Consider the following 24,851-nt stretch of genomic DNA (forward strand, 5'->3'; position numbering starts at 1 on the left):
ACTATTACCATAACTATTGACAGCTAACTATTACCATAAATAATGATGGCTTGCTAATTGAAGATAAATATTGTAGTCCATGTAGGTCTTCCTTCATTTTAAATCAATGATATAATTCTCAACAAGTAAGATTTGATTCCTTTATATACTTCCCAGATGAGCAAACTGCTGAATGAGGATACTAAAAGGGCCAGAGATTTGAAAGAAACCTTAGATAACAGAACAGGAAGCGGTCCAGAGAGCTCATACTATTCATTCCCATATGCATGGTTATTATCATTGCTGTGGCTAATTCAGAGAAATTAAGTGAAGCAGCTCACCTGAGTAAGTAAAATGATATATATCTATAGGTCTGAGAACACAGTTTTAATTACTAAGCAGCAATTTTTAATTTTCCTCAAGTAGGTTATGTTGCTGATTTAAGGAACTCTGAAGTGGGCAGACATTCAAAAGAAAGAAGTTCCACATATTAATCAGTAAAAATGATAACAGAAAATGAAAAAAAAGAAAAAAAAACCCACCAAAAAAAAAAAAAAAAAAAAAAAACAACCAAAAAACAAAAAACAAACTGTGTCAAGGAGTGGTTTTGTGCATTTAAATAGCAAGCATTAAGACAATGATGAGTGCAACCAAATTAATAGCAGAGCATTTTTTAGGGCAAGATTTATCTGCCTGAAAATTTTCAAATACTTCCCAATTGCTCAGCTGGATAATTATTCTCATATTTATTGCTGGATCTAGCTCTTACGGCAAAGTCAACTCCAAACCAAGTGAGAATTGCCATTATGGATTGCTTTGATGTTATTCTTTCATCTAATAGCTCTACATTTGAGCTATCATTAACACAAGTGTATGTAAAAAGCTATTATATTTTAGAATGCTTCCAGTTGTCAGGAAGACATTTGCCTTACTCAAATGCTTAAAATAGTATAGATACTCATACATACTATTTCTATTCTATAGCATGTTTAATATCAGGTCAAGATTGTTAATTCTTCTCTTATTCTGGTCAACAGTAATCTAGAAAAGAAAGTCTACTAAGTGCAGTAATTTTTTTTTGCGACACTTTCTTAGGGGTCCGGTAAATCATGTGTCAATTTGTACAAAGACAGTGTGGTGCTGGAATTGCAGTACTCTAAGTTGCTTTAACATTTGAGAAAAACATATGACAGATAATCACAGTAAAGCAATTAACACTCCTATACCTCCAAAATTCTAAGTTTATATGGTGACATGGACCACCACACAAAGAAAATACTTCTTCTTTAGGATAACAGGAGACTGCTCAGAACCAGCATTTTTGTGTACATTTGGGTTAGGATTTTCAGGACTTTTGTGATGTAAAAATTTCTTACCCCTTTCAAACAACAAAAAACCATTTACCAGCCATTTAATTTCAACCTTGAAATTTAAGATCTTTTTCTTCTACGAGGACATACTCTCACTCTCTTCTGTCCATCAGTTGATCCTTAACTGACTCGATGTGTAATTCTTGAAACCTTTCTGACATCTTGCAGTTGTCCAGTTGTTTTTCAAGCCTGCTTTGTATGTCAGAACAATCTCGGCTTGTTGCATATATCCAAATACTTTTTTTCTTCATATATAAATATCTGTATCTTCTAGAAGCAAACATTCAAGAGTTCAAGCAAAAGGGAGATTGTAGTACATGAATCATGTTCAGTCAAAAGAGTCAAACAATTCACAGAAGTCACCAATTAGAAAGAAAAACCCCATACCTTAACCTTTGCATGTAAAGCATTCCACCCATTTAGAAGTCCGTAGTCCTACAGCTCATATAAATTAAAAAACCTGTGAAACTCATCCCTCAGCTAAAGGATTACTCAAAAATCTGCATAATTTAAATCCAATTTAAGCAATAATACAAGAAATTAGTTTTAAGCCATTGGATAATCTCCAATCACCACAGCCATGAACCAGTTGTGGCCATTTAAATGCAATTTATTTTATTTAACTATCTCTGTATCCAAAGGAAGAAGATAACATTTGCTCATTGTGACAAAATACGCCACCAGGAATTTATAATGCTATTATATATAATACTTTGAACATAATTAGACATAAGTAGGGGAAAATCTTGCCATGGGTGAGGAGGAGTTAATCAACAAGCACATATTAATTTATATGAAGAAAATATTAAATTTGTCCTATGGCCAAACTGTAAACAGCTGGACTTACTAGAGCAATTCAGAAATTAACAAATATTTTAGGTGGTGGAAGGACACAGTTCTCTCTCAGTTGGGGTTTTCTTTTCAGTGAAATGATATCTCTGATACTATTGATAATTTAATGGCCTACCTTTTACCTTTAAGAAATTAAGAAGCTTCTCTACACCATTTAACTTGACAAAAGACACAAAGTCTTTAGAATTTTTACTGTACTTACTATTTTATAATGATGCCTTCCCTAATATTTTTAGATTTTAATTTCTGAAAATTTTGGTACAATACAGTGCTTCTTTGCCTTTTTTTTCCCCATTTCAGAAATTAAATGTATCAGTTTGGGTTCCCATAGGGGTTTTAGCCATTGCCATATTCATCTGTGCAATGCCAGAGTCCCAGGGCATATGCTGCCAAAGTGGGATTTCCAACCACCAAGTAGATTCTGAATGTTTCCTGAATGATACTGGAGAGCTTGCTGCTGATTTCACTGAATGCCGCAAATTGACTTGGAAATGGTAAACTTGCTGGCATAAAATGAGGTCAGGTTGAGGGAATGGGGCTCATTCAGCCTGGAGAAGAGAGAGATTTGGGGGAACCTAACAGCAGCCTGATGGTTTCCATGAGGAAGTTATTAGGAAGATGGAGCCAAGCTGCTCATAGGGATGAGACGATGACAAACATCAAGACATGCTCAGACCACATGTCTTCTCTGAGGACAACTGAGCAGTGGATCTGATTACACAAAAAAGGTGTGTGTTATTTCCAGTCTTGGAAACTTTCAGGACCAGACAGGGCAAAGCCCTCAGTAACATAGTCTGACCTCACAGCTCACCCTGTTCTATGATCAGCAGCTTTGACCCTGCAGGAGATGACCTCCTGAGGTCCTCTCCAACCTGAATTATCTGATTATCCTATGATCATTTTTATTTGAAGCTTGTACAAGAGTAACAGATTGAATATTTATTGATCTATTTGCTGTCTGTAATTTAAAGGTTAATATGTTTTTAACAAGCAATTAAGAAAAAAAAACCCCAAAAAACAAAAAAACCCAGTTTCCATCCTAGATAGAGGTTATAATGTAGATACAACACTGAGAGATGCTCTGTACAACTTGTTACTTGAAAATGAATTCGCCAGATAGCGGGAAGGCTGATTTTAACCTTTGTCTGCATTATTCATGAGATCTTGGCATCTTAAATCCTCAGGAAACTGAGCAAAACAATTGAAGGATCAGAACATGGACATTCAAGTGTTAGAATGCAGTTTATCCGGGGATTTGTTTAGCAAAAATTTCATGGAAAATTGATCTCAATGGCAAAGGAACCCAGTACAGCTGATATTTCTTCAAAAGTGTCCTTTCAAAACACAGGTCGTTCTTTGCGCACGCAGAAGGTCAACAGGTACATGGACCCCCTGATTGAGCTCAATCATCAGAAGGAACTCCATGTCAGGCAGAGATACGCACAGACTACTCAGCAGGTATATAAAGATGTTACCTAAACAAGCAGTCTTGGAGTTAGGAAAGCCAAAGCTCAGCTGTAGTTGAAATTAAAAACAGATGGAAAGAATAGGAATGATAACTTCTGTATGTCCATCAACATACAAGGGAACACAAAGGGTCAAGGTACCCAATGCCTTTTAACTGTCTCAGTTTTCACCAACAATGTCTGCTCTCAGGCTTCCTGGGTCACTGAGCCTACTGGCAGAGTCTCTGGGATTATAGCATTATTCATTGTTCAGAAAGTAGTTAGGAAGTAATCAAGTCAATTTTGCACATGCAAATCCCCAGCATTAGATGGACTTCACTTGAGGCTGCTAACGGAGCTGAACACAGTCATTGTAAGGGCATGCTTTATCAACCTTGGATGGTCATGACAAATAAAGGAGGTTCCTTATGAACAGAACAAACCAAATATTACATTCATCTTCAGGAAGATCAGGATGACAAACCCAAATAGTAACAAACCTTCAGTCTAACATCAATCCACAGAAAGGCAAACAAACCTTCCTGGAAGCCCTAGCCAGGCAAATGTATGACAGGAGGGTGATAAGGAAAAGTCAGCATAGATTTAGCAAGAGGAAATCCTGCCCACCTGTAATAATGCCAGACTCTGTGAGAAGGGAATAGCAAGTACAGGACATTTACCTTAACTTTTGATATAGTATAACATAGTATTCTTGTAGTCCATTTGGAAGGATAAGGACCAGAAAAGAACAATACACTGGACAGGACTGCTATTAAGAGGGTGCTCAGTGAGCTGGACAGGTAAGTTGAGAGGAAGCTCATGAAGTTCAATAAATACAGATTTATGGTCCTACACTTTTATGTGGAGTAACTCTGTACAGCGATTCAGGCTGGAGACCAACTGGCTAGAAAGCAGCTTTGCAGGAAATGGATAAGAAATCCTGGTGTACAAGAAGGATGTAAAATGTTTCTTTCAAGTGTCCCTACAGCAAGGATGGGCAACAACTTAGCAGAAGTGTAGCCAGCAGGTCAAGGGTGGTGATATTTCCTGTGTGGGCTATTCACAGCTGGACTGCTTGTGGGCTTCCCAACACAAGAAGGACACTGCTACCCAGGTGTGAGTCCAGTGGAGAGACATCAAAATATTTATGGGACAGCAGCACACGGTGTGTGAGAGGGTGCTGAGGAGAACTGATTTCTTTGACTCTCAAGGGAAGAGAAGGGTGAGGAGGCGTCTTATTGTTTTGAACTACCCAATAAGCACATGTAGAAAAATCTGCGGCAGGTTGTTTTTAGAGATAGATGAGGATAAGACAAGCAGCAACCACAGCAGCAAAAATTGCATCTTAAAAATGCTGGCATACCAGAGTGAGCCCAGTGAAGCTGATTAGGTCTGGAATGCATGCGGGAGAGAATGAGACAACAGGTTTTTCTTAGCCTTAGGATGAGAAGTCAAGAGAGTTTCTTAGTTCTTTTTAAAAGTTCTTAATTGAACAGCATAGAGAAAATAGAGCCAGGCTCCTCTCAAAACTGCAGAATGAATTGTATAGGGGTAATAGATCTAAGTTGTGCACAAAAGAGTCTGATTAGATTCAAGGAAAGCAATTTCATGTGAAAACTGTTGAGCCCTTGAAGAAATTGCCCAGAGAGATTGTGGAATCTCCATCCATTCACCTGCACTAGGACCTGGGCAAACCTGATCTAGTTGGGTGTGGTTCCTTTGACCAGGAATGTGTTTGGATTAGATGACCATTGAAGTTGCTTCTAGATTAGATTTATAGATTCTATGAATTATTTTTTTCATAGTTTTAGTGAAAGTTTGTATGTATCCTAAGTTTTTATAATGATATCATGATGCCCTCATTTTATAAAAAGAGAACATTAAGATGACAATATAAACACTTTCTGTATTTAGAAAGCAAAATTATACAGTCTCCCAAAGCTTGTTTGGCTTAATTTAAATAAATGTAAGGCTTATCTTTGTTATCCATGTAACCCAGAACACTTGTGTTGTTGGGCTGTATAATAAAAATAGTCCCCAAATGAATTAATCTTATTTGTGCTTTTCACAGTACATTTGCAGGGCCTTTGTTTAGATATGACAGCTGTATATGCACCACTCATGGATGGCAGCATTTTGCTCAGAGGCTGTATGATCTTTCTGTTGTCATATCCGGGATTTTGAAGGATGGAGAGATCAGTAAAGGAAATATACATACACACAGACACTTTTATATACACATACAGAATTCGCCATATCCTTCACACAGTCCAAAATTAAGCCTGCCAAGCAGCCTTGTAGACAACCTCTCTTTCCGGAACTCCTTCAGCTACATCAAAGACTAAACGTAATTCTGCCTCTAGGGACACCTCTGCACAACCCACAGACGCTTTCCCAAGACTGCCATGCTCCCGGGGGTAGGGTAAGGCTTGAAAGGTTATGTGTAACAGCACCACCTGGTGAAATATATTTGAAGTTTACATAACACAGAAAAAAATTAGCAGACAGGCCAATAGTCTGTGCAGATCAAGACTATGCTGAACCAAGCTTTTTCCAAGACAGTGTTTCTATTTATCTATAACTCAGAGTCACTTTGAAGACACCAGGTATTAGAACCAACCATGTAATACAGAACTTGCAATTACCTGAATTTCATGGTCACACAACTGCAGCAGTCATCATAGGACAGGAAGAGAAGACTTAAGAGGTTATTTAGCCCATCCCATGGTCCAGAACAAGATTTCATGGTCCAGAACAAGATTTACTATTGCTCACGTCCTTTCAGCTGCTCTCTAACTTGTTCCAGTGATGTAAGGATCTTTCTAGGCAAAAAAACAAAAAAGCAAAATAAACAAACAAACAAACAAACAAAACCCAAACAAAAAAAAACCAACCCAACAAAAGTCCTACAGAGTAGCTAAAATCTTCCCCATTAAACCTACAATCCATTACTTCTCTCTCTGTTCATCACATGAACCAACTAGTCCCTCAATTTTGAGAGGTTTTCCATTCTCTTTCTCACAGCTGCCTTCAGCATTTTCCAGTCTTTTATTCAATCTGCTTTCTGCTATAGTTTGTCTTTTCTCTGGTCAAGCTCCTCCCGTAACAGCAGTGCCAGGCTCTGAAGAGAGTGCTCTGGCTCTTGCCTTCCCAGTGCTGAATGGGGCACCAACAACATTTAGATTCCTTTTCACATGTCTGTACTAGGCTAGATGTTTGGTTTTTTCTGTGTGAAGTGGATTTCTCCCACCTATAGGCAGCACCATGTGTTTCACTCTGCACAGCAGGATTCTTGTAACTCTGATGCCTTTTTGTATTGTATCCCCAGCAGCTCAAGTTTCATTTTCCCTTCAGATATAACCTGAGTCCTCTTCCTACTTGATTTCAGCTGCAGATTTAATAAACCATTCTCTTCTCTCATCCCCAGGCTACATATGAAAATACGAATTAGACTCAGGACAGACTTGCACAGGATCTTTCTAGATTGCTCCAATCATTCAGATACTGAGTTAGAAATAGCTGCTCCCTCAGTGGAGACTTTCTGAACACTCGCAATTCTGTAACCACTCTATAGTAATTTAATATGTGGATTTTTTTCCCTGGTTTGCATGTGAGAATACCGTCTGAGATGGATTTAAAAACCTTACTCAACTGTTTTTTTTCTCTGAAGTCTGTTACCCAGTTATGAACAGAAATCAGATATCATCGACCAGTGTCTAGGATGAAATTACATCAGGTCTAGGTGAATTGAAAGCATCTTTTCTACCAAGATATTCCCTTTCTATTACAAAATGGACTCCTAATTTTCCCCTCAATTATCTTTACTTTGATAGCTATCTGATTGCAACTGACTGAAAAAAAATTATGCCTAATCATCAGGCCTCTCCACAGGGCCTGTTATAGCATTCCGTCATATTCAAAGTAGGACTTAGGCTTTAATTTTACAGCTCAAGTAATTAAAAGAATAATTTTTCACTACAGGTTTTACTGTTACACTTCCTATACATAATTTCATGCCATATTTTTTTACTCTTCATTTTTCTATGCATCTTTTTAAACTGGTCCAGATTTTTCTTCTGTGGTTTTATTTATATCCAGAGGGAAAGTGCATTTTTTATGAATTCATTTCAGTTGATCTTTACAAAAAATGTTGTGTGCCTTTCATTGTTGGGGTTTTTTTCCAGTGACATAAACTCTATTGATCCCAGGAATAATTAAATTTGCTTCCTTTTCCTAGAAGTGCCTTCCCAGACACTGGGAAGATGAATATTTACATTACCTACGTGTGATATGCAATTCTCAACACTTCTGGGTCTACCTTTGTTACACAATGCATTTATGCTTTCTGCCAACAATTTTGCAACAAAGGATTGAAGTTGCAGGGTTTTCTCTTCCACAGTCCAGTAGACTCCATAACACTTGATCTGTAATTCATTCACACTGTTGTGGATTTTGATATCAACTACATTTTTTTCTCCAATTATATATTTTTCTTCATACTTTGTACAATTTTATTGCATGTCTCCTTCTTAGGCAGCTATTCAGCACTAGCCTACAACTTCATTTTTGCCATTCCATGTTAGAAACCCATCCACATAAAAAATCTTGCTCACTTTTTTTCCTAGAATAAAAGCTTCAAGCTTAAGATGTTTATCTTCTAAAATGTAAGCTATTCTTCCCATGTTATGCTAATCTACAATTTTTCTTACACATGGCATGTTTTCTAGATCAGGCAAATCTATAAAGCAAACACGCTAAGGAAGAATATATGTTCCATGCCTAGGTTTGTTATATAAGATATTCCACGTTGTTTTATAGCATGTTATGGTTTCCTGGGGATACAAATAAATACCTGGAGGGTGGTTAAAGCTTTCAGCCTTTGCTCTGGCATTTTCTGCGCTTGATTTTTCATCTTTGTGATTGTATTAATGCTATTGTCTTGCTGATAATAACAGTAACAATGTTATGATAATCATATCCCCTGTTTAAGCAAAGTGAAACAATATTTTAAGTAATAAAAAACGTGAAGCAGTTATTTATAGATGAGCGATGAAGAAAAAGCTACGTCTGGAAAATATGGTATGGAATATAATATATTGGGAATGCCTCTTTTACCAGGAGACTATATTTATCCAAATGGCATTTCAGTCAGGATAAATATTTGTTCTGAGTTAAACTTTCTGGTTTCAATCCTCACATCTCCTGAAAAATCAAAATAAGTTTTATTCTCGTGCTGAAGACTTAATGTACTTCATTTTTAATTTGTGGCCATGCAAAGCCAGGATTTGGTGTCAAAATTCAAAGCGTCTGAAGACCGTCAGACTCAACCCTACAACACACAGTTCCTCCCTTCCCATGTCTAATTTCCTCTGGCAGTGAGGAAGCCTGCTGTGTTACAGGAAGACACTTAGTCCTCATCCATTGGCACTGTACCAGATGTATCATTCATTTAGTCTTTCTCATAGCTTCTCTGCCACTGATGCCTCACCCTAGTTTGCAACATCAGAAAGCATGCAGTGTTAATGAAAACACATTTCCAGGCTCACTTAGTTGCTCCTTAAGCTAATAGGTATTTAGCACATTTTGTGTTACAATCATAGCTAAAGGATAAAGTGTAATTAATATCATCAGTATGTTCTGGAGAGGGGGTGGTGAGTTGGTGCAAATTCTCTATGATCTGTCATAGCTAAATTTTCTAAGTCAGATGCTTTTCTTAAAACATGTCTTTATCTCAAAATCTGTCCTAATCAGGGAGGGAGAGTGAGGAGTGTCAGAGTGTTATCAAGGACTGTTTACACCACTCACTGTGTTTCTGGCTTATAAAATGGTGACATCTTTTCTCTTAGAAATTTCATGCATTTTAATTTAATCTCTTTAATGACTTTTGACATAAACAGAAGAAAATATTCAATTACCTCTTCCACTTTAATTCTGAGATTCTCTACTTTATGTGGCTTTTGCATCCCACCAATGTACTTTTTCTGAAATTCTTTTTCTACCTGTTATCCCACCTGTTAAAAAATTCTCAAACTATGTCCTTGACATTGGAAATTCAGCTTTTCACTTTGTAATGAATGGCTGTGATCACCAAGAGCATATTCTCAGATATTCAATATTTTGCAGTAATTCAAATGAACAAAGTTGTTTGCCAAAGAACACTCTAGGAGTTTATAAATTGTGTGTTACTTAATATAGATGCGACATAAGTCCATTTGTAGTGTTCCTGCAGAAGGCTTTTAACTTTTTTTTTTTAAATTAGTATGGCTGAAAGAAAACATAAAGCCACAGGGATGTGACTTTTCTTTTGATCAGAGGAGTTGTATAAATCACATTCCTAGGAATGCTGAATCCCTGAAAAAATTTATATCCCAGAAATTATTTGTATCAAGATGTTTTGTGCCTTTGAGGACTGAGACTTATTTCAATGGAATTTATCAGTATTTACACAGACTCAGGAACTGGCCCAACAATAATAGAAGAATGAAGTTATCTTTAAATTATGGTTTCTTGCAGTAATTGTTTAATTTAAATGGTTTCACCTCTAACTAGTTCTTCATATTTAAAAGCTGCTGGCACAATGCTAAGACTAATATTTTCTGTGCTTTTTTATCATTGTTGTGGATGTCCGTCTTTTTTAGAGAAGAAAGACTGTTCCTGTTGTGATGTAACTGTGCTTGTGCTATTTCTGTACAGGAATCTGGGGGGGAGAAGGAGGAAAGGAATATCTGACCTAAAATTTTCTTGGACAACATAGTCCCATCTTCACTGGCCAGAACTCATCTGCAAAGGCAGGTATTTTTTCAGCTTCTAGATGCGTTTTGCTTCCCTAAATAAGGACTGTGTTGTTTTGGTTCATCAGTTAATTAACAGGCACTTCTCTAAGAAAAGTAAAAGAGGGAAAGGATACAGCTTTGAAGCTCACTTTTGTGTGATGTCTATGTATTACTGAGTTTAACTCTTGTTTTTATACAGCTGAAGCCTTGGATGAGAGTAGAGGGTGGGTGAGAGTTTAAATTGTATCCCTTGATCTGTTTGTCGAAAAGATATCTGTTTTCTATTACCAGTCTTAATGACTATCCTCTACGATTTCTGAAACACTCCAGAAACTCCAATTATAATAACAGGAGCATTACAATGCATGCAGAGTGCTGCTCTCCAAGATGAGAAAACTTCAGAATGTTTGTAGGAGAACCGTTTGAGTACTTCATTGAGGTAATTTTTTGCAAAGCCTCTTCTCAATAAAAGTCCTAGTCCTTGGAGTGAGATCCAAGGTCCATCCATCCCAGAAACCTGTCCCCAACACCGGCCAGTGGTACCTGCTTAGTACTATGCAATGAAGTTCATGATGAGTAATAAGAGGCCACAACTCATATGGAGATCCATGACTGGACTTTACTGCTGGTCTAATGCTGTAACAGTCTAGTGAAATACAGCAACCACTTACCCTTAGTCCAGTTACAAGCACTTACATTCCGCATTTCTTAATTCTACTATAGATCATTAGTAATATAATAAAATCAAAGTATTTTCCCTTTAGGAGCTCACCTTTCCCATGGATTGTTGTAGGAAGTTGTCAGTGATCTGAGTTTTAGCTAAGAGGAAAACAGTGTTGAAGGTTCATTCCTTGGGTTTGCTCAGAGTTATTTTTTCATGTTTCCCAACTTCATTGGGGCTAGTTATACCACGGTTACTTAGGTTTGGTGCATTGTATTGTCATGATACCTTTAGAAGCAGAAGAACTACATAGCTGAACAAAGCCACGTAATAATTATGCTAAAACAAGCTGGACAACACCATACACAAAACAGGATTAAAACTACAGGAGATGCAGCAGACACCTGGAAGCTGGATAGTTTGGCTGCTGCAGCTACAACAATCTGGATGACAGTCATCTGATCAGAGAGCAAAAGAAACTTTTTGTATATTTTTCTGTAGCTAAGTTTAAAACCAACTTAAAACACCAAACCAGGTGGACTATAAGACTGCAGAAGGAAGGTGTATAAAAATTGGAAAAAATGTGTAGTAGTGTCTCCTTTGACTCCCCTTTCAGACTTTGGCAACTTGTGGCTGTGAAAGACTGACTGCTCAGGAACTTTATGAAGTGGAAGTTGTTTCTGAGCCTAATGGCCAGCATCAGTTTTCCTCCCTCAGCACACACCTTTCTCAAGTTGTTACTTGAACGCTTGCAAATATTTAGCATTCAGAGCATCCTGCAACAAAGAGCTCTACACTTTTCGTATACACAATATGAGGAAATATCTCATTTAATTCAGAATAATTCCTCCAATCTGTATTTAATAGCAATTTTATAGCTGTTGATTCAGACATGAAAACTGATATAGATAAAACACAAGGCCCTGAATGGTCATTCTCCTCTCCCTACTAAACCCCATTAGTCTAAAATAAATTGAGTTGAAGATCAAATAGGGTCTGTAGAAGAATAATATATTTAGGTCTAGATTTCTGTTATACTGCATCCCCTGTATTTTCCTATAACTGGGATCATTAGCCTTATTGAAAAAAAAAATCAGGTGCAAGTCATTTCTTCCAACCAGAGCTGTGAATTTGGTAATAAAAGGGACACATGCATGACTACTCTAGGGAGAATGGTAGGAAAGCATCTCCCAAGCTTAATTAGGCATCAGTAGGAGACAATGGTAGTGCTGGCCTTCCTAAACCTCATAATATATTACTGTGACTTTTCATAACCAAAATATTTTTTCAGCTTTTATATTTTAATGTTTTCCCCAATCAATGACTAAAACACATATTTTAAAAGATGAGCTTTTCACAGATCCAGAAAACTCCTGTATTTCTCTTTTGTTTGAAACATAAAACTACAGTGTAATAGCAAACCCAGGATTTCTTAGCCTATGAGATAGTAATCATACCAAAATATTTTTATTATTTTTCTTTTCTCTTTTCTTTTCTTTTCTTTTCTTTTCTTTTCTTTTCTTTTCTTTTCTTTTCTTTTCTTTTCTTTTCTTTTCTTTTCTTTTCTTTTCTTTTCTTTTCTTTTCTTTTCTTTTCTTTTCTTTTCTCTGAGCAAACTGTCATTCTCTGTTCCTTTGGATATTTTCAAATTTTTGGACCAATGCAATCAGTTTATTAATTAGATAAGACTGCATGATTTTTTTTTCTTCTTGCTCTAGGTATATCAGCATAGCAATTATAACATTTAATGCTTTGGTCCTGGGAATTCTGATTGTCTTTTGTGATTTCTACTTAACTGTAAACTTACTCTTACAAATTCCACTGTTTTCTAAATGTCTCAGCTGCATAGGTAATGGCCGATTTTTGTTTCAGTTTTTTGTTGTTGATGGTGTTTTTTTAAATAAACTTGCTTCACTATTAAGGACCTATTTTATAACTGAATAGTTTCTGTAACTATATTATTTTACCCTAATTTTATTCATTTTTTGGTTGCATTCTAATTCATATCCTTTTCTTTATATGTTGATAACTTTCCAAAATACTCCTATATCCTTGTCACTGTTGCCTTAGATTGTTTTTTACTGAGTTGTTTAAGCATTCTCTTGTATTTCTTCATCAGTTTATTGCCCTCTTTTGAATTTCCCACTCTGCAGGAGACTGATGCTGGACTTTGGACAAATGTACCAAGCCATCTGTCAAACCTAAGGTCACAAAGTCAATTAAGCAATTGAAGGATTTGTCTTCAGAGGAAAGCTCAAGACTGTTTAGTTTGAAAAAGAGAAGGTTCAGGGGGATATAAGAGCATATAAATACCTGACTGGGGGGAGATAACAGAAAAGATGGAGACAGACTTTTAATGCTGCTCAGTGAAAGGACAAGAGGCAATGAGCACAACATGCAAAAAAACAAATACTGCTTAGGAAAAGCTTCTTTAGTGTAATGATCAAACACTGGAACAGGTTGCTCAAGGGTGTTGATTAATCTGCATTCTCGGAGGTACCCAAAACTCAACTGGACAACTCCTGAGAAACCTGTTCTAGATGACCCTCTTTAGAGCAGGGTGGGTCAGACTAGACAATCATTGGAGGTCCCTTTTGTGACTTCCACAACTGTGTGCCTCAACTGGCAATTTTCTTTCAGCCCTAATGAGTGAGCAAACTCCTGTGAAATGGATAGGTCTCTGGTATTTTTCGAGATCTTGATCTCAAAAAATGGAAAAAATTTACACAAAGACTCTTAGTGATAAGATGGTGCTCAAAAATTTGAGAGAATTCTTTATCAGCTATTTACAAACTTCCCCTCCAAACACACATAGTGGATATGCAGTTGTGTATCCACCAGCTGGTTTGAAGAAAAATTCCGAAGTTGGAATATTTTGTTGATTAATATGAATACCTTTTCTCCAAAGCTACAAGAGAAGCACTTCCAATATGAGGTAGGTTGCATCAGCAAGGTAAAGGGCTGGACTGGGTTTACCAATGACATTTACTCTACAGCTCCCCACTCCTTAGTGCTAAGTAGGGTTAGGTTGTGCTGCCAACCCACAATCTCTATTTAAGGTGTGATGCCGTGCCAGGACCTGACTCAGCCCACACACCCAAAGCCTCCCTTCAAAAAATCTCTCCAGCCTCCCAGACTCCAGCACCCTGGTCTATCCCTCACTCAGAATCAGGGGATTTCATGGCCAGAGTGACTCTTATCCTCAGCAGCAGCTCAGTCTCTCCTTTCTCACTCCAGAAATAACATTTTCTCCAAAATCCTGGGATCAATTACTCTTGGCAGAACTCTGCAGACTTGGGTCCTGGAACCTTACCAATTCTTACAACTTTCTGCTGTCAGCTGGGTGCTCTTATCAAATATGCAGCTGAAACCATTACCTCACACAGCTTCACACAATTCTGGAAGCCATCTGTGGTTAACATGTTTTTGCTAAGGTCACTAAGTGGCAGAACAGAGGTCTGAACGCAAGCAGTGCCAGCTCCATCTCTGAAGGGAGGATGCAGCATTTATCTATCAGAACATGCTGAAGTTGTGAAGGAGAGGAAGAAATGCAGGACCTCTGCAGGAGTGAGAAAGAGTATAGCCCTGGAAAGTGGAAAAAATATGAATATAATTTACCTGAGGTCCAAATCTGGAATGATGTTAAACTCTCCTGCAGTTTTGTGCTTAAGTCCAGTCCAATTTAAATATTAACTTATTGATAACATTTCCTACAGTTCTTTTCTTAGTCTAAGCAAAACTTTGGCCATCAAAGAAATAATATCACAATAATTACAAAAACATGAGCTGAGATTGTCTTTCTTGGAGCCAAGAAGACTATAAAATTAAAAGCAGGAAATTTTTCACCTAGGGTAAATGCTTGTCATTCCATCTTGCAAAAACCTATTTCACTAATTAATTCCAAGCTTTCAAAAATTCTCACAGAAATCCCAGAATTAACATATATAGACTTTTGTTTGCTTTTAAGTATTTTCAGAACTCACTTCATATATTGAATTTTGCAGGATTGTGCCATTTATTTGCACTGCCATTTGCAGCTTCCGCTGGGAGGAAGCTTCCTTTAACATAACTATGACAGCTACTGAGGGAAAAATGGAAGCAATAAAGAGATTTTGCAAAAACTTTTTTTTTAGATACACATGAATATGGTTTTCCTAGATATGAATTTACCTATGTGCATTTCTCTATTTCAGCTGCTCATTTTATATTTAGATTTATGCATTTCTCTTCTGTAGTATGAGTTAACTTGATTAGCCTGAATCGGTCAGAAAGTGCCTTGTATCTGATTTAATCATTGGAATAATTTTGAAGCATTGCACACTTATAAATTTGCTTTAGGTGCCTTTTTTTTTTTTTTTTTTTTTTTTAAACTTTCAGTGGATGGTGCAGATGGAGTAAAGATCACAATAAAATGTTGTCTTGGTTTGGGAAGACAGGTATCTGCCAGGTTAAAAAATTGGAGTTTTCTTTGGAATGGTGAGTGTAAACCAACCCCCCCCCCTCCTTTTTTTTTTTTTTTTTTTTTTTTGTCAATTATAAATTACAATCAGAGGCTCTTAGGCAAAGATTTGGGAAATAGGAATAGCAGTTCTTTACTAGTATGTATTACAAAGCAAACAAACAAAAAAACCCCCAAACAACTACAGCATTAATAACAAAAGAAAACAGTACCAAGAACCTTGAGGGCTTTGTTTCACAAAATCCAGGGCAGTTTGGTTTCGGTGTCCCTGCAGGATCCTCAGAGCACCAAGCTGAAACAGTGGAAAAGTCCCAGGCTGGTAGCTGGGATAGCAGAGTGTCCCGGCAGGCAGGGGCAGGATGTCCCGGCAGCGCAGGGGGTGCAGGGTCACACTGTAGCAAGAGGAGCAGCGCCGAAGAAGCCGAAGGTGAGGCAGGGCCGGCCCAGCTCCCGCGTGTGGCAGAGAAAACTCTGGATTCAGGCCGAACCGGTGATAGTAGATTTCCCAGGACTGTATCCCTTTGGCCACAGTGAAACTCTTCCAGCCAGCAACAGCTGTTCTCTCTCTCCCCGAACGCCGAAAAAAGAAAAACCTGTAGCTGCCTCAAGCTCTGTCTTTTACCTCGGTTATCTCTCCCTTCCAACTTTGTCCACCTCTTTGTTTCGGCTAAGTACTCTCAAGTATCCAACACTTGGTCTTCTTAGTAACTTATGGGGGAAAAATTCTTTAGAGAAAGAAGGAACAAACCTAACCCCCAACAAATGTCTAAAACCAAAATAATTTTACTATATATATGCCTTCCTTTTTGAAGGAAGAACATGTAGACTGTGTTGTATGATTCAGTGGGCTTTTAATCAATTGTGTTACCCTTTATTCAGGAAATCAACATTTCTATTAATCAATTAAATTCAATGGAACACCACAGACCCCAATGGAACACCACTGACTTTGCTGAATGACAACAAAGAATAATCCATGCTATTAACCAGCCTTTGAGAGTGGAAAAAAAATAGCTGCATCATTATTCAGTAGAAGGTGCAAGAAACCCATCTTGGCATAATCTGCCTTATGTATTTTTTTAAATCTCTCTCTGCACCTATTGCCTTGCACTGATGCTAATCATGAAACAGCAGCATCAATATTCCTTGTAATTTATGTTATTATTGACAATTATCAAACTTATTTTGACAAGCATACAAAACCAAATCAGTTTTGTTACCCTGAAATTCTTGTTTTAGAAGTCTCTTGTGACAGAGTTCTGTTCTGCACATTAACTACCACAGTGAAATAACATATGCAACTTACTAATTTTGCATTTCATTCCTTTAATTTTCAGTCTAATCTTTTTCTTAAAAAACAAAAGAAAACAAAAACTCCAAGTAGTCTTTTCTAAAATAATGTTATGTGCATTAGTATTGTTCCTCCTATATTTTGTTTGTGTAAATAACAGTCCTATACATTTGCTAAATAGAAGAAACTCTTTCTCCGTCCTGATTAACTGTTCTCTGAAGAATCTCTCTCTAATTCTGCAATGTTTTTTAGGAGGTGGGTTAAGTAGGGTAATGCAACTCAAGATGAAGCTGTATAGTTGATGAGTTTAGAGGTATTATTGTATGTTCTAAGTTATTTATTATCTTATTCTTTATGCATTTGAAAGCTGTAAAAGTGTACTAACTGTAGTTATATATTGAACAGGTTTTTCCTGAACTGCCTATGGTACTTGTCTCTAGTTTATCCAGTCAGTTTTCAGTTTTATAAAACCACCTGAGCAGTTCCAAATTTCTAGAGTTTTATTGCTTTCCTCCTACCTTCCCTAGGTCTCCCACCTGAAAGCAGGTTATCTGGAAGAGTAGGTGGTTTCCTAAGTAATACCAATAAGTGCAAACTGTCCCAATATGAAAGATGAGAAAGTGTATTATTGAAGCCTAATGCCTTGAAACAGAAAAAATATAATATTATATAGAATTTGGAAACTAAGTCATATTAAAACAGTGAGTGTAAAGAATAGCATGATCAAAATAAGAAAGGCCAAGGTATAAGCAGAAAGAAAAGTGATGAAATTCTGGATAATTTTTTGTTTGTCACATGCTTTTTGAAAGAAGGAGACTTTGGAAACAGTTGGCCCACCATTCAGCTAATAACAGATGGTCCAAAACCTTTAGAAATCTGATCTATATTTTGCTTCAATCTTTAATAAAAAGGTTATCTATGATTAGATGACCAAAGTAGTCACCATCTGTGAGGAAATAGTGCAAAAAGAGAGGTAACTGAGGTACTTTCAGATCATCTGAATCTCGAGTAGTTCCTTCAATAACCTCAGAACTTTTTAGTAAACACTCTTAAAAATTTATGGAGGCTAAGAGATGCCCAAAGTTGGATACTATCTTCAAAAATGAGGAGGGATAAAAAATACACAAGGAATTATAGAACAGTCAGACTGTTATTAGGACCTTAAATAACAATGTTAAACACCTCAGAGAAGTCTATATCTAAAACAAAAGTGAATTTTACCTGGTTCCAGGTGTGAGAAATCCAATATAATTCTGTAGGAAATTGTGTCCTCATTTTTTGAAGAGCAACAGTAACATATAGCTGCAGTTATAAGGTCTGAAAGACCAAGTCCCATTAACTGAACACAATAAAATGAGTCCAGAAAAATTCAGTAAAAAATAGCAGTCTTCAGTCTTAAAAAACAACAAAATTTATGCATCCTTAGTGGACAAGATAATGTGGTTAAGAGCCATGTCACATCAGATATATTCACATATTATGAATACCTTCTGGCAGGAATAGCTCTCCAGAGCAGTCTCTCTGGCTGACCTGGATTTGGCCATGCTGCCACATCCAAGCTCTGGAAGTGCCATTGAAGCACTGGCTACATGAAATCTTATGGGTAGGACAACTTGACCTGCAATCTCAGCTCAGCATGAGGTGCCCTGGTGGAGCTGGGCCATGGCTATGCAGCGACAAGGCTGCAGCTCTTAAGGAGGAAACCTGACCACCAGTGGACTTGCAGGCAGTGTTTTGTTCAGGCCGATTGCTGTGCCTCTTTTGTGCGCCCGCTATCTTGCAAGACTGTGGGATCCAGCATCTTTCCCTGCAATTTATTTCCCATGGCTCAGGTTGTCTTACAGCTCTCAGAGTAGCTGAGAGCAAAGTATCTGTCTCTGCTGAGAGCTAGGCTGCATCCTTGACCAGAACACTCATGTAGAAGTCAACAGAAAAGGGAAAGTGAAGGAAAGAGGTGATGAAGATTGAGCCAGAGTGGCAAAGAGAGTAATTTAGGGAACACGAGGTTCTCCTGTATGTCCTGTTCCTATTTATCTCTTTCCCTAAGACTTATCACAGATCCCTTGACACTGGAAATCAGCTGTGATAACAGAGAATCACAGAACAGCTAAGGCTGGAAGGGACCAAGTTCTCTAAGTTAATCTGCTACTGCAATGTGTAATGATGCCTCTGGCTCACAGTTGCTTTGACAAGCAGCTGTGGACCTCAACCTTTTGTTCTGTGTTGTTTTGCTTCTCTAGAGAGGTACAACAGATGCTTAAACACCAGCTGGCTAAAGAACAAACTCTTTCATGTTGGAGTCCCAAGGGTACATAGGAGATAGTTTCTGACAATCTTAACTGCTAGCTTTGCTTTTGTTTCCCATTTAGAAAAATAAGGTAGAATACATGAAGAGGGTTTTTTTCTGAAAGTCCTTTGCTTTTCAACCACAAATTACAGAATTCACTGTACTTTCCTTTTCCCTGAGGCATAGCAAACTTTCAGGTTGAGCCAAGTAAGGCTGTTTATTTTCAGCTACCTAGGGTAATTGGTCTCTAAAAACATATGGCATTTCAACTTTGGCAATGACATAATTGTCATTCAACTGCAATAATGTTCACTTAATTAAATGCCTCCTGTGGGGAGGAAAAAAGTGTTAATATGTTAAATAAAAAGTAGAGCATTCAAATTAGAAGTTCAAATTCAGATTTGGGTACTGCACTGTTTCAATTACCTTGTCCATATATAGAGTGTTGCAGTCATTATTTACATGACAGTGTGGGGTGACAGTCCTCCAGCTCAGGGCACTGACATCCCCTTGTTCCATCATCCATGCTGAAGACCGAGGAAAAGAATGCATTAAACACTTTTGCCTTCTTCATATCCCTATTTGGTAGGTGACCATCTTCATCCTCTTACAGGCCAATGTTATTTCTTCTCTGCCTATTGCCATTAATCTATCAAACCCCCCCCTTTTTTATTTCCCCCTACAGTTCTGACCAATTTCTACTTTGGTTGAACTTTAGCCACACCAATTTTCTCCCTACTGTGGCAAGCAGCATCTCAGTATTCTTCCCACGTCACCTGACCTTGCTTCCACTGGCCATGCACCTTCCTTTTTCATCTTACTTCTGAGAAAAGATCCTTGTTCAGCCAAGCTGGCCTTCTACCTCACCCGTTTGACTTCAACGTCTAGGAATTGCCTGCTCCTGTGCCCTTTGGAGGTGATGTTTATAAAAGATCATTTTGTTTCCTCTTGTAACCATGATACTTTCTCTTGCTCTGCTGTTGAAACACCTTATGTCTTGTGTTTCAGAAGAGAGTTATGCTTATCCCATTGTTTTGGAAAGGCATGAGAAACCACTGGGCAACCTTTGGGTTAATTAGATTTTTGCTGTGCAATTATAATTTTATTTCCTGAGAAATTGCATGAAAGTAATATAATGAGGAATTAGCTGTTACAGGCATAAAATCTTACTGAAATAACAAACAAATGACATGATCATCATGGTAAACTCTTTGGAATGGCCCTTCCTGTTCAGGTTCAGGAAGGTGGAAAGCAGTGGAAAGCTATTAAAGCAGAATCAGCTGGGGGAAGAAGACAACCACTTCTATAATCTGTAATAATATACTATCTAAGTTTCAAATGCTTTTGCGAAGATTGTTTTTGTACACGTGGAACAGAGACCATTCTTCATTTTGCGTGTTCAGATCTTTTGCATTTTTGTGAGTACTCACAGGATCATGGAATTATTCTTGAATTTTAAAGAAGTATGTATGTGACACTGGTCTTTCCACCTTTGAGAGATCAAAACACAGATGCCTTCAAATACCAAAATCTGAGATCTGCTTTTCAAAGAGGTTTTATGTTGTAATTCTGGTTTGGCTCTTGATTTTTTTTAAACTCCCTGTGCTTATCTCACTATATATGTGTGTGACAGTGAGGGTGGCCAACTCCATAATTTTTGAAGTGACTGCAAGTAAAGCCTTTTCATGTTGCAAAAATTCTCACACCCACCTCTACTAACTCCTTCCCAGCAATTAATTCTGCCAGAATGTTCTCCCCACATAGATTTGTGTTCATCCTTCAATCTTAGCACTGCTGCTTTTGAGAGTTTTTCACCCTCTCTCTCCCAAAACAGTGGGTGCGGTTGTAACTTTCCACTTCTCCCTCATGTGTTCCTCCTGCCCCAGAAAGTGCTTCAAGGGAAGGAAGAGTGAAAAACAACCAGCTTTTCTTCCATCCAGCCAGCTGAGAGGAACAGGGGGCAGGAAAGCACAAGTCTCATCCCTTTTAAGAACCTGAGGAATCAAAGAGGTGCAAATATATGGAGAGGGCTTTGGAGCTGTATGTGCTATTGGTTTCTCTGCATCGTTACACTCGTGGAGGACCCATGTCTTCTTTTTCTGGAGAGAAAAATCAATAGCACAGAATTTAGGTGTTAAATATAAATCAGTTCACGGTCCACATAGTTTTGGTCTATATCATCCTAGTAACCTGTCTTCTCTTCCACCTAAATAATGGTCAGCCCTCTATTCTATGTCTCTAATTTATGAAAATTCATGATCACTTACGTTAGCTTCGTTTTTCACCTTCTGTAGTATCATAGTACTCCCAAATCCCTCCTGCTTCTAACATTACTCCAGTCACCAGAAGACGCCCTTGGGACATTCAGGCCCATTAGCATCTGTGTTGCTCTGTTCTCTTCCTCTCCTGGGAGCGTTTTAGCAGCCTCTATGAGTTTAAGGATGTGACAAAGCAACAACACAGGCTGGAGGATAGATCAGAGAGGGCACAGACAGACTCAAACCTGTGGGGAGGGACATTCAGGGAAGCAATGGGCTGGGGATGCAGAACTGCCTGTAAAAGATGTGCATGACAGATACATAACTTTATTGGGTTAGATGTCCAACATCTTTCCAGTCCCTGCTTCGATAGGAATTAACCAAATCCTTCGGAACATGGTAGGCTGGGTGAAATGTATGTTATGCTTCCTCTTAACTTGAATGCTCGTTTTGACAAAAATCGAGGTACGATTTCTAAAAAGGGGATTCCTCCTCCGGAAAAGGTACCCAGCGAAACGGTCCTGCAAGAGCCCTCCGCCCGTGGGAGTAATTTCAAAGCAATCTCCAAATATCTCTCCCTTCGGCGCCGGGAGGTGCTGCCACACACCCTGGGGAAGGCAGCGGCGTCCCCGCGGGAGCCGGGCAGGGCCGGGGCGGCCGGGGGCGGGTCGGGAGCGGCACACGCCGCGCTCTCCGCCTCACGGCTGTCGTCGGGAGCGGCACCTGCGGCGGCACCGCGCCCCTCCGGGCGGCGAGGGCTCCCGGCCCCACGCAGGCGGAGGCCGGGGCAGGTGGCCCGACCCCGGGGGCATCTCCCGGCGCTGGTGCGGAGGGCCGAGGGCCAGGGGCGGCTTTCACGGTCGCCCGCGAAGGCACCTCCCGCCGCCGCCGCCGCCGCCGCCGCCGCCCTGGGGCGCTTACTCTGGGCGGGCGCCCGCTGCCCTCCCCGGCGAGGAGGAGCGCGGCTGCCGCCCCCGCCTCCGGGGGAGCCGGGCAAGGCATGTGCGTGCGGGGTGGCGCCTTCCGGAGGCGCACCAAGCCCCGGGCGGGCTGCGCGGCGGCCGCGGCATCCCGGCGCATCGTGCCCATGCCGCCGCCGCGGCTCCTCCTCTCCGCCTCCCGCGCGGGAGCGCGCCCCGCTCCACTCCCCGGCTGCCTCCTGCAGCAGCGGCGGCTCTGAGGGAGTTGCGCGGGCTCTGCCCGATGTGGCAAGAAGCGATGATGATGAGGAGGAGACGCCGCTACCTGCTGGAGCGGGCAGAGCAGGCGGGCGGCGGCTGCGGGGCGAGCGGCGAACAGTCCCGCTCCCGGGACTGGCTCTACGAGTCCTACTACTGCATGAGCCAGCAGCACCCGCTCATCGTCTTCCTGCTCCTCATCGTGATGGGCGCCTGCCTAGCTCTTCTCGCCGTCTTCTTCGCCTCCGGGCTGGTAAGAGACGCCCTCCCGGTCCGGGACCCGCGCCATCCCCGGGTTCCCGGGCATCCCCGCTGCCGCCGCTCGGCATCCCCTCTTCCGCCGCCCCTCTGGCATCGCCGCACACGGCGCCCGCAGCCGGGCCGATCCGGACGGGGCGGGACGGGACGGGGCGGCCGAGAGCCGGGGCTGCAGCTCCTGCGGCGGAAAGTTGGTGGCGGGAGGCGCCGAGGTGGCGGCGGGGCCGGGGAACCCCCGCCCGAACTTTGCTGCCCGATATTTAGGGGAGACGCTGGAGCAGCGGCCGCGCGGCTGATGGAGCGAAAACTGAGTCAACAAGCGCATCGAGTTTAATTCACTTAATTTCTTGGCTCCGCTCTCTTCCAACTGGCGGCTTGGCCGTGGTGGCCTTTGTAGTGGCAGGGTTTGAATCGCCGCACAAAAATGCAGTCGGTACCTGTATCTGAAGTAATATTTTTACTGCAAGTAAGCAGCGGCCGTGGCCCTCCTTGTGCTAGCCCCCTCCCTCCCCTATGATATCATTTTCTAGTGTTTGACCCATTTTCTCAAGAAAGCTTTTGGGACGGCACAGCCTTCGTTTTTAAGGCAGGTGAAGTTTGGTCGGTCGGATGTCTTTCCTGCGTGCCCAGTGCGGGGTTTCCAGGCTTTGGGAAGAAAAATGTGTCACAGCAGCAGGTGACAGTCGGTATCGGTTTATCTCCCCTGAAATGGGTGGCGTTTTGCCCTTGCGAAGGAAAAGCTGCAGAGGGCAGTAAAATTCTTGGTCCTTTACGGAGTTTTCCTGCTGTTAACGGTTAGAGGCAGGCTGTTGGCGTTGCTGTATACTTCTGAAGTAAATGGGTATTGGAGTGGCCCCAGAGTCTTCCCCCCCCCCCCCCCCCCGGCCTTTTTTTTTTCCCCCCAGTCTTTTTATGGTCTTCTGGAAAGCTGAATGTTTATTGAATAGAGCTAGTTATCTCTAAAAGCAAGGATGAGCAGGTCGGTATAATCTAGTGGACTCTCCTAGAGGCGCTGCAGCTAGTGTTTGCTTATCCAGAGAATCCCGCTTTCTTGCTTGACCAAAGTTTTGTCTTAAAACCTGAAGGAACTGCCTGCAGGATTAGCTGAGCTTTGAGTCAATTGGTGGTTTATTTTCTTTTGGTGTTTGTATTAGTTGTATTTTAAGCTTTTTGTTCAACCATTCCTACTTAATAGAAAACAGTTGTAAAAGTGAGGCTAGTAATGGTGATGCTTCATAATTCAGTAATGTCCAAGGGTTTAAATTTTGGAACTCTGTGCTCTGTGCCAAATACAGGTTTGACCACGTATCTCATTCTAGTATGTTAATGTGGGTGCTTGCCCATCAGGGCTGAAGGGACTGTTGGAAGGTGGAATTGGAAGTCTGTCGGGCAGAGTTACCTGTGGAGATGTACACTGTACTTGCCCACAGTCATGGTGGCAGAATTTGGGCTTGACAGTGTTCAGCACTAAATTTTGTACTTTTCAGTTGTGGCATGGTCTACAGCTTGTTTACAAGTTGCGTGTGGTTATTTTGGTAATTTCATCTCTTGAGGTGAATCCTTCATGGTAATGAAGGTGGCATAGAACTGGACACAGATGGAAGGACTCCTGAAAGTTATGGAAACAAAAGTGTGAGCTGGCTGAATCTTGCCAGGCATTACCTCTTCAGAAAGAGTGCGTTTTATAGCTCAGTCTGCATTTGGAATTCCAGACATACCGGAAGAAGAAAAAAATGCTTTAAAAACCGTTTTCCTGAGCCTTTATCTTCCTGTAGCTAACAACTGGATGGGTGAGTGGAGAAAGAGGTGGGGTTCATCAAAGTTTCCAGTCGACAGATAAAAGTAACTTCTGGCAGAGGGAAAGCTTGCCCATATGGACTTCCAGCCACAGGATGCTGGACAAAATCCTATGGAGCCCTGCCCAGAATTTCACCTAAAAGCACTTTGTTATTGTCTACTTTCTGGTTGCATTTGTGATTAAAATATTCCTGAAGGTTTAGATCTGTTTCTCCCGCATCTGAATAAGGGAGACACATTTTA

The 24,851-nt window shown here is 40.2% G+C and overlaps 1 protein-coding gene across 2 annotated transcripts in view; it reads left to right on the plus strand.

Annotated features, from left to right (window-relative positions):
• Positions 1 to 22,457: 22,457 nt before the first annotated feature.
• ADCY2 (adenylate cyclase 2) overlaps positions 22,458 to 24,851 on the plus strand; it is a 207,527-nt gene continuing 205,133 nt past the window's right edge. The window contains exon 1 of one of the 2 annotated variants that reach the window (XM_066185951.1): positions 22,458 to 22,806. In XM_066185951.1, coding sequence (XP_066042048.1) covers positions 22,579 to 22,806 — 228 coding nt within the window. In that variant the 5' untranslated portion in view covers positions 22,458 to 22,578. Of the gene's footprint in view, positions 22,807 to 23,776; positions 23,791 to 24,851 lie in introns of those variants that run through there. The other variant, XM_066185962.1, reaches the window with a different exon arrangement.

Source organism: Chamaea fasciata, unplaced genomic scaffold, assembly GCF_029207755.1.
Source record: "Chamaea fasciata isolate MVZ Bird 193981 ecotype frontalis unplaced genomic scaffold, bChaFas1.0.hap1 SCAF_1, whole genome shotgun sequence".
NCBI lineage: Eukaryota > Metazoa > Chordata > Aves > Passeriformes > Sylviidae > Chamaea > Chamaea fasciata.